This window comes from Camellia sinensis, chromosome 10, assembly GCF_055761805.1.
Source record: "Camellia sinensis isolate YWXY chromosome 10, ASM5576180v1, whole genome shotgun sequence".
NCBI lineage: Eukaryota > Viridiplantae > Streptophyta > Magnoliopsida > Ericales > Theaceae > Camellia > Camellia sinensis.
In genome coordinates this window covers 122,985,396-123,000,063 of record NC_138970.1, presented here as the reverse complement: position 1 = coordinate 123,000,063, position 14,668 = coordinate 122,985,396, and the positions used below count along the sequence as shown (strand labels likewise).

General features: G+C 35.0%; 1 protein-coding gene across 1 annotated transcript; it reads right to left on the bottom strand.

Annotated features, from left to right (window-relative positions):
- Window positions 1-12,225: 12,225 nt before the first annotated feature.
- On the bottom strand, window positions 12,226-12,852 carry LOC114282947 (uncharacterized). Its single transcript, XM_028225742.2, has one exon. It carries the CDS (start codon window positions 12,850-12,852, stop codon window positions 12,226-12,228), a length of 627 nt encoding a protein of 208 aa, XP_028081543.1.
- Window positions 12,853-14,668: the final 1,816 nt, after the last annotated feature.

Sequence of the window (14,668 nt, the reverse complement as noted above, 5' to 3'; positions counted from 1 at the left end):
GATGTATGTCTTCTAACCCCACGTCTTTCTCCCTTTTATTTACCAGCCTATGATGGTTAGTTTAGGGCATGTTTCAATTAGCATACTTATGATAACATGTTTGCATTCATTCATCTGTCTTGCATGCACCGGGCTCGGCGCATCATACTAACTGCATTGTATTTCAATTCCGAGTTGAATACTTGTTAGTTGTAGCATGTCACATGCCATCTTTAGAATAGCCGAGCCTATTGTAGTTGCATTCCTGCAAGTGTTGCATTAGGCATTTCAGCATAGTTAGGATCATGCATGGATTTCTAACATAGCTTCTGTTTTGGCTTAGAGTACTCAGTAAGTGTTTATGCTTTAGCATCCTTGCATGTATGTGAGTGACTACCATGACAGCATGCTTACCATGAGGCTATATGCTTATATGATATAACTACCTGAATGCCTGTGGGTGAAGGTTGGGTTGCTTGAGTTGGAATAATTCGTCGAAACCCGTGTTTTAGCCTACTTGCGAGTAGCAAACTTCAATCCATTTTTTGAAACAAACGGATATACGATGCTTTGTTCCAACTTAGGCAATCCAGTCTATACTTGTTTTGCTTGCGCATCACATAGTAAATTCTAGCTAATTAACTGAAATAAGAACACATATGTTTTCAAAACAAAATATCATGTTTAGTAGTGGCCGATCTTTGATCGGGCGAGCGGAGGTGCTCATAGCTGACCTTCCCCAATCGTACCCAAGTTCCCGAGCCGAGGCAATTTTGGTAATGACGGACATGTGGCCTTAGGCAACGAGTCAAGGTTTTCTAAATTTTCTAAAAATAAAACATTTAGGTGGCGACTCTGTATCTGGCAAAGCAGTGCATGTTTGGCACTTCTTTCTTAAAAATCTGTTTTCCAAAACGATTTGCCAGATTTGGACTCTTTGGTGATTTATCAATCTCACATCGCACATTGTGAGATCAGATTAAGAACCGTGACAATTTGAGAGTCCGAACTGTAGCATGAGGCCCACGGGCGCGTCTACACATTCATGATCATAGTTATCTATAAATTGTTATTGTTCAGGATCATGTTGGGATCCCTATTGGACTTTATGTTCATCCCATGTTGCCAATTCTTTTTCAAGTGTAAGACAAGAAGTGTTTCAAGATCGAGGATCTTCTTTATCTATTAGCCACAAGGCCTTATATCTGTTGGCAGAATGCCGTTGTTGTAAAAGGGTTGAACACTTTCTCTTTTATGTAATGATGTAAGCTTGCGGGCAATTTATTTAATTATGCTACATGTTGCATTCATTACATATACGAATGAGAGAATCTTCATTTATTTAGCTTTACTGAAGTAATTGGGTCTTTCAGTCGTTATCACTGAAATTGTATTATAATAATGGTTTTCGTAAAGTTATCTGAGTAATAAAATGTGGGGGCGTGACACCTCTCGCCGCTCCTCTACTCTCTCCTCTCAACACTGCTCCTCCTCTCTTTCCTCCCAAACCCTTGCCACCCCTACTCGCCATCTCTCACCATCACAACCCAGCTATGCCAATCTTGGACCAGGTCTAGGAAGTGTACGCACATCAGGTGCATTTGTCCCACTTATTAGCGTATTGGTTGAATTGCTGCAAAACCTGTTATACCAGAAGTGGTGTCCCATGGATTTCCCAAAACAAAATGTGGTTTTATGCATCTTTTGATAAGTATTAAAAAAATTTATTATATGTTATTTGGTTTCCTATACTCATGTGGTGGGACCACTTGATTTATATTTTTGTGATCACAATACAGAGAGGAAATATAAATTTGGGTGTCTTGTGTCTTGGAGATGATGGAAAAGCTAAATATTGACTGAGAGATTGGGTAAATACAAACCACTTATCTATCCCTTCAAGTTTTATACCGTTGTAATTTATTTTTACTTAATTGTTTTACAACTGTTTAAATTGTTGCATTTGTTGTGTGTGTATTTATGTTTTTATTGCAATCTGTTATAAGCTTTAAAGAGGGAAAAGAAATGAGATTAAAAGGAGACTAAAAAAATGTATAGATTGGATTTTGTTTTCTGATTCCATAGAGGGCGATATGGACTTTCTCTCTCTAGGAGTTAGAGAGAGATAGAGAGACATTAAAGTTGATGAAAGCATGCCTTTAGTTCATGTACCTTGCTAAGGAGGGGAAATCTCTGACCAAGAAAAACAAATGAAAAAGAAAGAGAAGATTGATGGGGATAAGAAAAAAAAAGTGAGAGGGAATCCCATCATTTACATAATATTTTTATGGGCAGTCACTTTTCTGTGTTGATTTTAGGGTTTGAAATAAGAATGTGGAAAAGTGGAGGATATGGAAAAATGGGTTCTTTATTGATTTAGGGTTTTTAAATTTTTAAAATAAAATGTTAAAGATTATGTGTAAGAGAGAGATGGTGAGAGGTTATGGGAAAGTGGGAAACATAGTGTCAAGAGTCAAAAAATGGGATACATCTATCAAGGTCAATGGGATACATCATAAGACTAATGGATGATACCTGGAGAATAGATTAAAAAAAAAAGTTATATAATATTAATTTGGACAGGTCGAGTTCAGCGGGTGCAGAATGTAGAAAACTATTTTCGATTGTAAACCCATGAGATCAGAAATTATACAACCACAGCCGATCGTATTTTCTTTTGAAATCACCCGTTTCCTTTTGGGTCGGTCCGGATCAGACGATTTAATCGGGCGTTATTATCATATGTTTCAGTTCATCTACTTTGCTGAAAATTATATTTTGAAAGAGAAAAAAAAAAAAAAGGCGGAGAGAAGAAAAAAAAATTTGAAAATACTACCAATGTTTTATGTTTGGAGAAAAAAGAAGTGTAGAGAAGTAAAGCATTTTAAAAATGGGATTGTGAACTCAAAATTTAAATAAAAAATCTAAAAGAAAAAAAATCAAGTATCTTGGTTATTAAGAAACATAACATTATTAGAAATGTTTATGTTTATGTTTATAAAAGGTTGTTTTGAGAAGTAGGTTAAAAGTTAGTTTTTTTTTTTTTTGACTTTTTTTTTTTTTTTGAAAAAAAATGTACAAAAATAGAGAGATAATGTGACTCAAAAGAGGAAATTTGGTTGGGCTCAGTGGAAGATACCTTGGATAAAAAACTAAATATATATATATATATATAGTTTCCCTACTTTAGCACTTAATGTTTATAATTTCTCCCAATTTATTTTCAAAGCAAACTTCCGGCCAATTTTGGACGAAAAATGCCACGTAGCGTTACATCGACAGTCATGTGACATAAAAATAGATAAATTATATTTTGCCCCCTTAGGTTTTAACATTTTCCCACTTTAGCACTTAAAATATATTTTTTTTCTCTATTTTGACTCTTGATGTTTGTAATTTTTCGCAATTTAAAAACAAAGTATCATCCAATTTTGGATGAAAAAATGCCACGTTGGTAGACATGTTGGATAAAAATAAATTATATTAAAAATTTAAGACCCAAACCATTCATGTTTAGTTTGAGTTTCAAAACCTTTTTTTTTTTAAATATACATATATATATATATATATTTGAATGATTAGAAACAAGAGAATCATATGAAAATAATTAGTGTTTTTATTTTTTCCACAAAACCAGTTTTGGAAATTTTTCAAAAAACATATTATGAAAATACTTACCAAAAAAAGATGTGTTTGGATATGAACAATGGTTATAGTACAGGGTTAGGATGACAAATGCAGGGGAAAGAGAAAAGAGACAGTAGAGGTAGGAGTAGAGAGGGGCGGTGAATCCGTAGTGGAAGTATAAGATGAATTCGAAGATGAAAAAATAGGAGAGTTAGAATTTGGGTTTTGGATTTTGGGTTTGGGTTTGCATTTTGAGTTTTGGGTTCAAAAATTTGATAAAAATTGATCTTCAAAGTAAATTGAGAAAAATTACAAATATTAAGAGTTAAAACAAGAAGAAAAAAAAGGAACTGACCCAAAGGTCCAAGCCCAACATATCATACCCCATTTAGGCCCAAAACAAATTTAATACTCCATTAAGTCCTCAAATTATCAATAAGACGAAAATACCCACAATATATCATCCAATCTACACGCGCGCAACCATCACCCACGATCATCTCAGTCTGATCAGTACACTGTCACATCTCCGCCGCTCGAAATTGAATTCTCAGTCCTCCATCTCTCCTCCGTTCGACTCCATTCCCTCTGAAACCCTACCCTAACCACAAAACGAAACCGTTCATCTTCATCACCCACGATCATCTCATTCTAATCAGTACACTGTTACATCTCCGCCGCTCGAAATCGCATTCTCAGTCCTACATCTCTCCTCCATTCGACTCCATTGCCTCTAAAACCCTACCCTAACCACAAAACGAAACCGTTCATCTTTAAACACAACACCAAGTCGTTCATCTTTAAACACAACACCAAGTCGTTCATCTTTAAACACAACACCAAGCCGTTCATATTCTCCAATCGGTGACTCTCAACAACACAAAGAACCATTACCACTCTGAAGAAATTTCATAGTTCCTGACTTCCGATTCACAGAAATAGGGAAAAAAAGTAGCATCTCTCTTCACCTATTTATTATTTTTCATTCAAATTTATACATTATTCTTTCATATTTCGTATATACACATTTTACATACTTCAAAATGTATAAACCCTCTTTTATATATAATCCCCTATTTTAAAACATTCTAGTCCCCTGTTTTTAAACATTCTAATCCACTATTTTTACACATAAATCCCTGTTTTTACACATTCAACACCTTATTCTTATTCTTATTGTTCAATATTGGCTTTTCTTATTATTATTGTTGAATACTTAATCTTCTCGTTGTTATTGTTGCTGTTTACAAAATACAATGGGTTGTTCTTATTGTTGATACTGTTTATAAAAATTGCAACATCATACAGTTTCATTTCATCACTCTACAAGTAACATATCTAAATTTATTCAAACTGCAAATGAAACTGTAAAATTACACAGTTTAATCACTACTCAAAACAAATAGGTAACTTATTATAAAGTACAAATCAAACTGTCAAATTATACAGTTTCGTAACTGTTACCAACAAATACATATAACTTCATATTAAACTACATATAAAACTTCAAAATTATACAATTTTGTCACTATATTACTCATACCCTGCTATCGCTTTCATTTTTATAGAAATAGCTGTCGGAAGATATTGAAAGAAACAAACCCATATGCCCAAAATCCAATCAGGGATTTAAGTATCTCCCCTTTTGAAAATCCTTCTCCTGTATCCACTGAAATGCCACCAACATCTTCCCCTCCACAAAAAACCCAACCACCACAATCAAAAACAACCAAACACCACAGACCCCACCAAAAAACCCACAAAACAACCACACTACCTACAAGAAAAGCCCCAAGAGCTACACCACAGACCCCACCCACACAACAAACACCAACCACACCTCCAACCACAACAAAAACAAACAAAAAAAAGCCAACAAAAAAACAAGAAGCTTCTCCAACCAAAAAAAGAAAGCTTCAAGAAAGCCAATCAACTCCCAAAACAAAAACCAAGGCATCAAAAGGGAAAAAAGCAACAGTCCCTGCAAAGAGAGTCCAACAATTTAATTATTGTTCCAACATCGGAACAGTAATCAAATTGTTGAAGGAGGTCAAATTCACAAAAGCCTACCAGACAGAGCTGGGAAAAATCCCTTTTTGGCCCATTATAAATGCTCTATCCTCAGCACAACTGAAGGCCTCTTGGTGCAGATGCTACAATTCCATTGCAGCAGAAATGACAATACTCTACAATAAAAGAAAAAGAGCATTTATACTTGGCAAAAAGGAAATGAAACTCAGAAACAGTGATGTCAAGCTCATTTTTGGTATCGACTGTGGAAAAGACAGCATCACCACCAAATCCTATGCAAGACCAAAGGATTTTGAGTTTTCATTTTACAAACGAAGATGCAAATCAGTAAAGAGATTGGATCGCAAGTCTTTGACCAAAATGTTTCAACAAACAAAAAAAGAAAAATCAACCAATGATCATCAAGATCTTGCAAGGGTCATCACCCTTTACTTGTGCTTGAAACTTCTCATGCCTACAACAGGCCATACACTCAGTTGGAGTTTCCTCAACTATGTTGACAATCTCAACGACATCAAGAAGTACAACTGGATTGAGGTAATCAAAGACACACTGATGAATTCAATGGCAAACGCAAACAACAACCCAAGGCATGTCACTGGATGCATCATATTACTCTTGGTAAACACATTACTCAACTACTTCACACAAAAATATCAGACATCCACCTATTTCTAACTATCTAACATATTTCAATTTTTTTTTGCAGTACTGGTACTGTGAGCACAGTAAACTCCTCTGACTATTCAACAAAGAAGGTTTCCCAAGGTTTATGAAATGGAACTTTGGCAAAATGTACTCCAAGTGGAAACACATCAGCCTTGCTCACTTTGAAAAGTTATTCAAACTCTTCTATACTATCATAGCACAAATTTATTCAACACTTCTTTCACAGTATTTATAGTAAAAATCATATTATGAAACTGTCAAATTCTTCAGTTTCAAACAACATATATTCAACACTTGACTCACATTATTCACAGTACAAATCATATTATGAAACTGTAAAAGTTTGCAGTTTCAAAACACACACTTATTTAACATCACTCATGTTATGAAATTGCAAAAGTTTACAGTTTAAACGCACAAATCTATTTCACATCACTCATATTATGAAACTGTAAAATTTTTCAGTTTCAAGAAACATATTTCGACACTTAACCCACATTACTCACAGTACAACTCATCTTATGATTACTGATATATGCCACATTGTTCCAATGCAGGTTAACCAAAGTGCTTTAACCCCAACTGAACAAGAAATACAGTTATTGCATATTAATCAAAGCACATCAACAGACTCTTCAGCAAAGAAACATGAGGACAATAAGCAAAAAAAAAACAAAAGCAACAAAAAAAAAAGACTTCTAGACAGTGATGAGGATGACTTTCTCGAAGAAGAACATCAATCAGAATCAGAATCAGAATAAGAAGAACAACAACAAAAAATGAAAAGAAAGCAAAAACCACAAGAAGAACCAGAAAGTGATGAACAAGAAGAAGAGAGTGATGATGAAAAAAAACAAGTGACTGATGAAGAAGAAGCTGATGAAGAAGAAGAAGAATAAGAAGAAACTGATGAACAACACTTATAGCGATCCCGGTTTCCCTTCCATTGATTGTTGTATTCCGGACTTAGGTTCCATGGAGTTGGTGGTTGTATATCTTGTTGTTATCCTTTAATTCCGTGTGTTTGAGTTTTAGGATGTATTGGGCGTGTTTCAAACAGGTTGGTTGAGCTTTTGTCCCATTTCTTGTTGCCCAAAATTTTGGTAGTACGCTCGAGCGGGTCCCTTTGCGCTCGAGTGGAGTTTGATTTTTTTGGTTGTCCGCTCGAGCGGGTCTTATTGCGCTCGAGCGGGGTTTACACACTCTCAGTATTTCGTGCCTCTATAAAACTTCTACAGGTGTGTTTTTCACGCTCGAGCGGGTATCTTGGCACTCGAGCGGGTAGTTCATTGTCTGTAAAAGTACTGGAAGGGGAAATCTACGCTCGAGCGGGTCCAGTTTTTGTGCTTGACGCTCAAGCATCCTATTATCTACTCGAACGGGTAATACGCATATCAGACATCAGCTGGGTCTTTTTAGATCACTTTTTCACTTTCACACTCTCTCTCTTACTTTCTAAAAACCTCTTTTGAGAGCTCCTCTCTCTAGAATCTACCTTATCTCTAGGGTTTGATCTAGTTAGAGTGATCCACTCTTTTAGTGTCTTTGTAAAAAGTGTAGAGCTTGTTGAGAGCCACCTATCCATCCGAAAATTTCTTGGTTTGGAGCATTTCGAGATTTCTCCATCATCCCATTGGTTTCATCTCTTGAGGTAGGGATTCCTACTCATCTTTATGATCTTTAACCTAAATGTAGGGCTTTTTGTATAAATGATTTGGTTTGGGAAGTTAGGGTTTGTAATGTGTTATATTGAAAAGGAGGGGTTTTGTCTTTTGACTCATATATATATATATATATATATATTTGGGGTCTTAAAAAGAGATTATTGATGTTGTTGATGATATTTGAACCTTTGGGCCAGTATTGGGAAAAATGGGGAAAAGGCCATGTTTGGGCATATTTGGATCATTAGTGTAATTAATGACATTTATCATGGAATCATGAAATTGAGTTGGAAATAATGAAATTGGTATGATATGAGATGGAATAGTGGAGTTGGATTTATTAATCACCCACCTTTGAAAATTGTTGATAAATTGTCTGTTGATGTAATTACTTTCTATTTAGAAATAATTGCTTTGGGCTATCGGTGGAGGATAGTCTTGATTGTTATAGACAATGCATGATGATTAGGTAAACTAGAACTAATCAATTGAATATGTCATCGAATATGACGGTTAGAATAATACATCAAATTTATGTATTGATTGATTATGTATATGATATGTGTTTATATACATTGTACTGTGTGGGAGGAGATAGCGGATGTACTCCACGGTTTAGGGGAAGATAGGGGATGGACTCCTAAATCGGATATTGTTTGGGAGGAGATAGGGGGTGGACTCCATCGATACAGCAAATATGTGTATCTATTGAAGTGTTGATACAACAAATCTGTGTATCATATATGAAGTATAGAAGTGTTTTGTTTGAGATTGATACAGCAATTATGTGTATCTATTGTGAAGTAGGAAGTGTTTAATTTGAGTTGTTATCTCAAGTGAAATGAAAGTACTGTTGATATGAGATGTAATCTCATTTAAATTGTTTGGCCAGGTTCTGAGCCATAGTTATGAATTAAGAAATTGGATAAGAAATGGGAAGTGAAATGAAACATGGACACATTTGTCATGTAATTGAAATGGGATATAAATTGATCTATGTTAGTTAAACATTTATCGAATGCTAATGTTTTAGTTATTGCTCATATTATGTTTAGCATATCTCTACTGGGCGTTGGCTCACCCTATATGGGACATCATTTTCAGGTTCAGGTAGTATGCCGCCTCCGGGGTCATAGCTTGGATGGTTGTGGGAGTTGAAGATTCTTTTGTTTATTTTTGTGTATTACATGTATATCAAGCCAAGGGCTTATTTTGCATAGAGTTAGTACTCTTTCTTTTGTAACCAAGTGTTGGCTTGGAAAGTTGTAAGCCCGTGGGGCATTTACTTTTGTTGTCAACATGTAATACTTTTGGATTAAACACTCTAATGAATAGAAATATGTTTATTTCTCTTACATTTATGGATGTCGTGAATGCATGATTTATGGGTTTATTTTGAGGGCGTTACAAACAAGACAATGATGAAGTAGAAGAAAGACAAGAAGCAAAATGTGATCAACAAGAAGACACTGATGAAGAAGAAGACCAACAACAAGAACAAGAAGAACAACAAACAAACCAACAACAAGAAGTCAATGAACAAGAACTGACAAACCAACAAGAAGAACTCCAAGAGAAATCTGACATATTTCATGCACAAGGTAAACTATTGTCTAATACTAAAGCAAACTGTAAAATTTAATTAAACTAACCAAAACACAATCCAACATTTTTATAGGTCATGACCAAGCACAAACACCAACCAAAGAGGACGACAAGGACAAGCTCATATCAGCCATGAGAGCACAAATGCAAGATATGGAACAAAAATTCATGGCTGAATTGCGTAAAAAAGAAAATCAATTGAAGGAAATGTCCACCAAAAAAACTGGCAGCCCCCAACAAAGATCAATGGTCAAGAGAATCAAACAAAAGTCAAGAAAACAAGCACATGACCCAGATTTTGAATACCAACCAATGACAAAAGCCAAAAAAGATACAAGGAACAAGACACAAACCGCTGCTGATGTACCCAAACCAACAGAGGGTACCGATAAAGAAAAAGAGAAGAAGAATGAAAAGAAAAAAGAAGAAATCGAAACAGAGACAGAACCTCCTACTGAACCTGAGCAAAAAGAGGGTGCTCATGAAGCAAAACAACAGCAGAAAGAAAAGATGCAAGAAGATATTGGCCAACAGAAAGTAGTTGCTGCTGAAACCAACCCAAAAGAGGATGCCAATCAAGAGAAGACACAACTTCAAGTATTGGAAAGTGATGATGATTTCAAGGAAGAATCAATCCAAAACAAGCCACTCGCCATTTCATGCCGCAAAACAAACAAGGTTTGGCATAGCCTATCCAAAAAAGACCAAGACCAAATTCAACTCATCAACAACACACAATCAAGTGCTTGTGTATGGTCTGGCAGCAAAGATGAAAATTGCGTATACTTTTCAGATATATGTAAATTGACCAACAGGGAACCCTTATATGGGAATGTAGGTCTCCAACTGCATAATTTTACAGTTTCTGTTCATATTCAATAACCTATTCCACAAACCTAACACATTCTCATATCTAACATGTTTCAGGTTATTGATATCTTCTCAAAAATGAAATTGGCACTCCAACCAACCATTGAAGAATTTAAGAAGAATGATCTAGCCTTTGCAAGAAATCCATACACGGGAAGATCTTACATTTTCTCAACACTCATCAATGTAAGCAAAACTTAACATAGCTTTCAATATTATTCAAACTGCAAGATTTTCTACTTTCTTAACATGTCTTACTACATAGTTTTATAACATATTTCAAACATATATATAACTTACAGACTCCACTACAAAACCAAGATCAAGCACTGAGAGAAAAAATGATGGACAACCATTTTCCAGAAGCAATGAAAAACAGATATATCCATTTCCCAATCAACCACGACAACCATTGGACAATTGTGGTCTTTGACAATGTTAATGGGATATGAAGACACTATGACTCTTTGAGACCGGCAAAAGATTGCCACATCAAGCACTTTGAAATTGCAAAGAAATTGTAAGTTAAATAAAATTTCCTACTTAGTTCCATTTCTTTAAAAAACATCTCAACTCATCACTATAACTAACAAAAACACCCACTAACTATTTTGTAGCAACAACATCAACTGAGATAGAATAAAGCATTACTCAGCAATCAAGGAAACATGTTATCATCTCAAGAGTGCGAAACAGTAATTGCATCAATTGATGAATGCCCACAACAAACCCCACACTTGTAAGATACAAAATCAATAAACTAATCTTCCAATATGCTAAATTTTGCAGTTTTACCTAACTAATTAACTTCATCTAAAACTTTGCAGGAATGATTGTGCAATCGCCGTCTGCAATGTTATCAACCAATATATCAACTGGCAACCTGTGCAAAAATCACTTCGACCAACTGAGTGGGTCAAATTTCGAGCAGAAATCATCAGTCAATTCCTCAATGATGAGAACCGATCTTGGAAACTCGAGCACTACCAAATGTTGACAAAACATACCAAACCATAGAAACAATGAACAAACTTCTTGACAATACAAATATTCAAGTGAACATGTCTTTGTACTTTTTTTTTTTTTTTTTAACATGTGACAAGTACTTTATATACTTTGGGGAATAATCTTCTTCTGGTTATTATGGTGAAAATGATTGTTGTCATTGGTGTTGTTGTTGCTCTTCTTCTTGTTATTATTATTGTGGCTGTTCTTCTGATTGTTTGTGTACTTGTTTGTGGTTGCATATATTTTCATATAGTAAAGCTTGTTTCTAATAATTCTTCAAACTGCAAAATTATGCAGTTTCATCAGGTTGTTTCTAATAATTCTTAAAATTGCAAAATTATGCAGTTTCATTATTCAAACAAAAATTATGCTACACAATTATGCATCCAATTTCATGACTCAACAAATAGATGAACTACACTTCAAAATTGAAAATAAAACTGTAAAATTTTACAGTTTTGTCGCTATGAAATATGAAATAAATGAATCGTGTAGTAAAACTACATTTCAATATTATATAGTTTCAATAAGAAATTTTTAACAACCTTCTCAGCATTCCATAAAAATAAAACCAACCAAACCCACAAAAAAAATAAAAATAAAAAACAAAACAAGACTGTTACAAAACAACTTCTATAACTAAAGAACACATCAAAAAACAAAAAACAATTCAACCAACTTTATTCATTACTTCCATAATGCCAAGTATCACATTTTTTATTATCATAATTCCTCAAATTCAAATACAAATCCAAAAGAATAGATTGTGGCCTCAAATAGCAGCCTTGCACGTCTTCTTATTGTGATTCCCATATTTCAAGCACCTCCCACACTTGATTTGATTCACATTCTCACCCCTAGAAGGTATCATCTTCTTCTTGTTTCGCCCGGGCTGCTTCTTTGTTATAGGAGGTTTGATAATTGAACTACCGACACCATCAAAGTCAAATCTCTCACTTAAAGGCACTGGATAAACAGATTCCTTGTTTGACTCTCTAAAACAATCTACATGAATAAAGGGATCAATGAAATCATACACATCTCTACCACTATTACGCAAAGCATGCACAGCTTGACAACAAGGAAAACAATTCAATTGCCATTCATGGCAAGAACAAGTATGTCTACTAATATCAACATAAAAAGAAATAGAAGAATGAACCTCAAGCACAATATCACTAGCAACAATCACATCCCAAGACTTAGCTAGCTCCAAAGAGTCCACCAACTTCTTTTCCATAACTGGACACAATTTCGTAGTCCATCTTTTAGATTCAGCTCTTCTATTCGACAATTGAGTCATGATTTGAACCCTAATCATATCAACCATACAAGTAATAGGCAACTCACGGGCCCCACCAATCCAATTATTGTAAGACTCGGCAACATTAGATAGCATCTCACCATATCATTTCCTTCTAAAAAATGCATTCGCCCACTTGTCATTTTGCAAACCATCCAACATACTATCAACTCTACCATTCCCAGCAATACTCCTCAATTTCTCCATATAATGTTGGAAAGAAGCAACTGTTGGCGCATAAGCACATTTAACTAATATTTTCATCAAACTCAGCTTATAGTTAGTACGAAGTCCCACCAATTTGTCAATCAAATTTCTCTTCAAATGATTCAAGTAATACGCATTATGTGCATTGGGAAAAACCATTGAAAGAGCATCTAGCAATCCATGTTGACGGTCTAACACAAAGATCAATCTCTGGCCTGAACCAACACCCTTTAACAACTGACTTAAGAACCACATTCAACTATCTTGATTTTCAGCGTTAACAATCGTAAAAGCCAAAGGAAACAGACCTGCAAACAAAATAACATGAAACTACAAAAATTAACAGACTCACAATACAATAACACACTGACAAACCAAATCTATACTAACTGCAAATAAATACATACCTTGATTACCATCCTTTGATGTTGCTGCAAGCAAATGCCCCATGTAACTCCCCTTCAAGAATGTACCATCAACAAACAACAACGGACGACAAAATTGAAAGCCATACAAACATCCATGAAATGCCACAAACAACCTCCAAAAACACCCACTACTTTCATCCACATCTAATTCAAACACATTTCCCGGATTCGTTCTCATAGTCGTCTTAAGGTGCCATCAAAGTTGGTCAAAAGAAGTTGCAAAATCACCAAACAACCCACCTCTTGCCTTATCAACTCCTAACCATGCAACCCGATAAGAAACATCTATATCATATTGCTTCTTCAACTTTTTTTTAACTTTAATAGGACGAGTCAACGGATTATCACTAATATCATTTTGCACAATATCAGACACAAGTCTAGAACCAACCATTTTGCTACAAGATCTATGAGCAACAACCCCACAAGTATGCACATTATACAACTTCATTATAAAAAAAATACCGGAATTCATCAACACCCTTCCATGCACAAACCATTTACAACCCGTAGACGACTTCATCATACATTCAGCAGTTACTCTTGTTGCATCGTTCTTCAAATAATTCACTGCAAAACCACACTCAACTGCATACTTAGCCAATGCAATACGGAACGCCGGCACTCCACCTCAAATTCTTGACCAACACTATGTATAATTCCCTTCCAACTAGTAGACAACAAAACTCTCTCTGGTTCTGGATAAAAACTAGGCAACAAACCACCAAAATCATCACAATCGTTTACCAAAGAACTCTCACAAATTACAAAATCAATCCTACAAGAATTATCATCATCAACCTCCACAATTCTCTTATCATCCACAACAACATCAACAACACGACAACCACTACCACCTACCATTGACAGCATATTCCCCAAATCATCATCGCATTCAACAATACAATTAGAATATCCAAGAATAGAGAAAAACAAACAAAAGTTACCAACACTCAACTCCTTGAATTTCACACATATTTTCTCAACAACTTCATGATAACTACATCCATCACTAATCTTAATAGCAGCACAAGAATTACTGTATTTGCACATTAACATGAAACACCTCTCCATACTACAAAATCACAAACCAACAAACAATTGTTCACAAATTCCAAACTGCAAAATTATACAGTTACAACATATCAGTACCAACAGTGCACAATTCACAATTCCAAAACTGCAAAATTATACACTTACAACATATCAGTATCAAAACACCATAATTCACAATTTCAAACTACAACTTCAAAACACATTACACTATACAACAAACA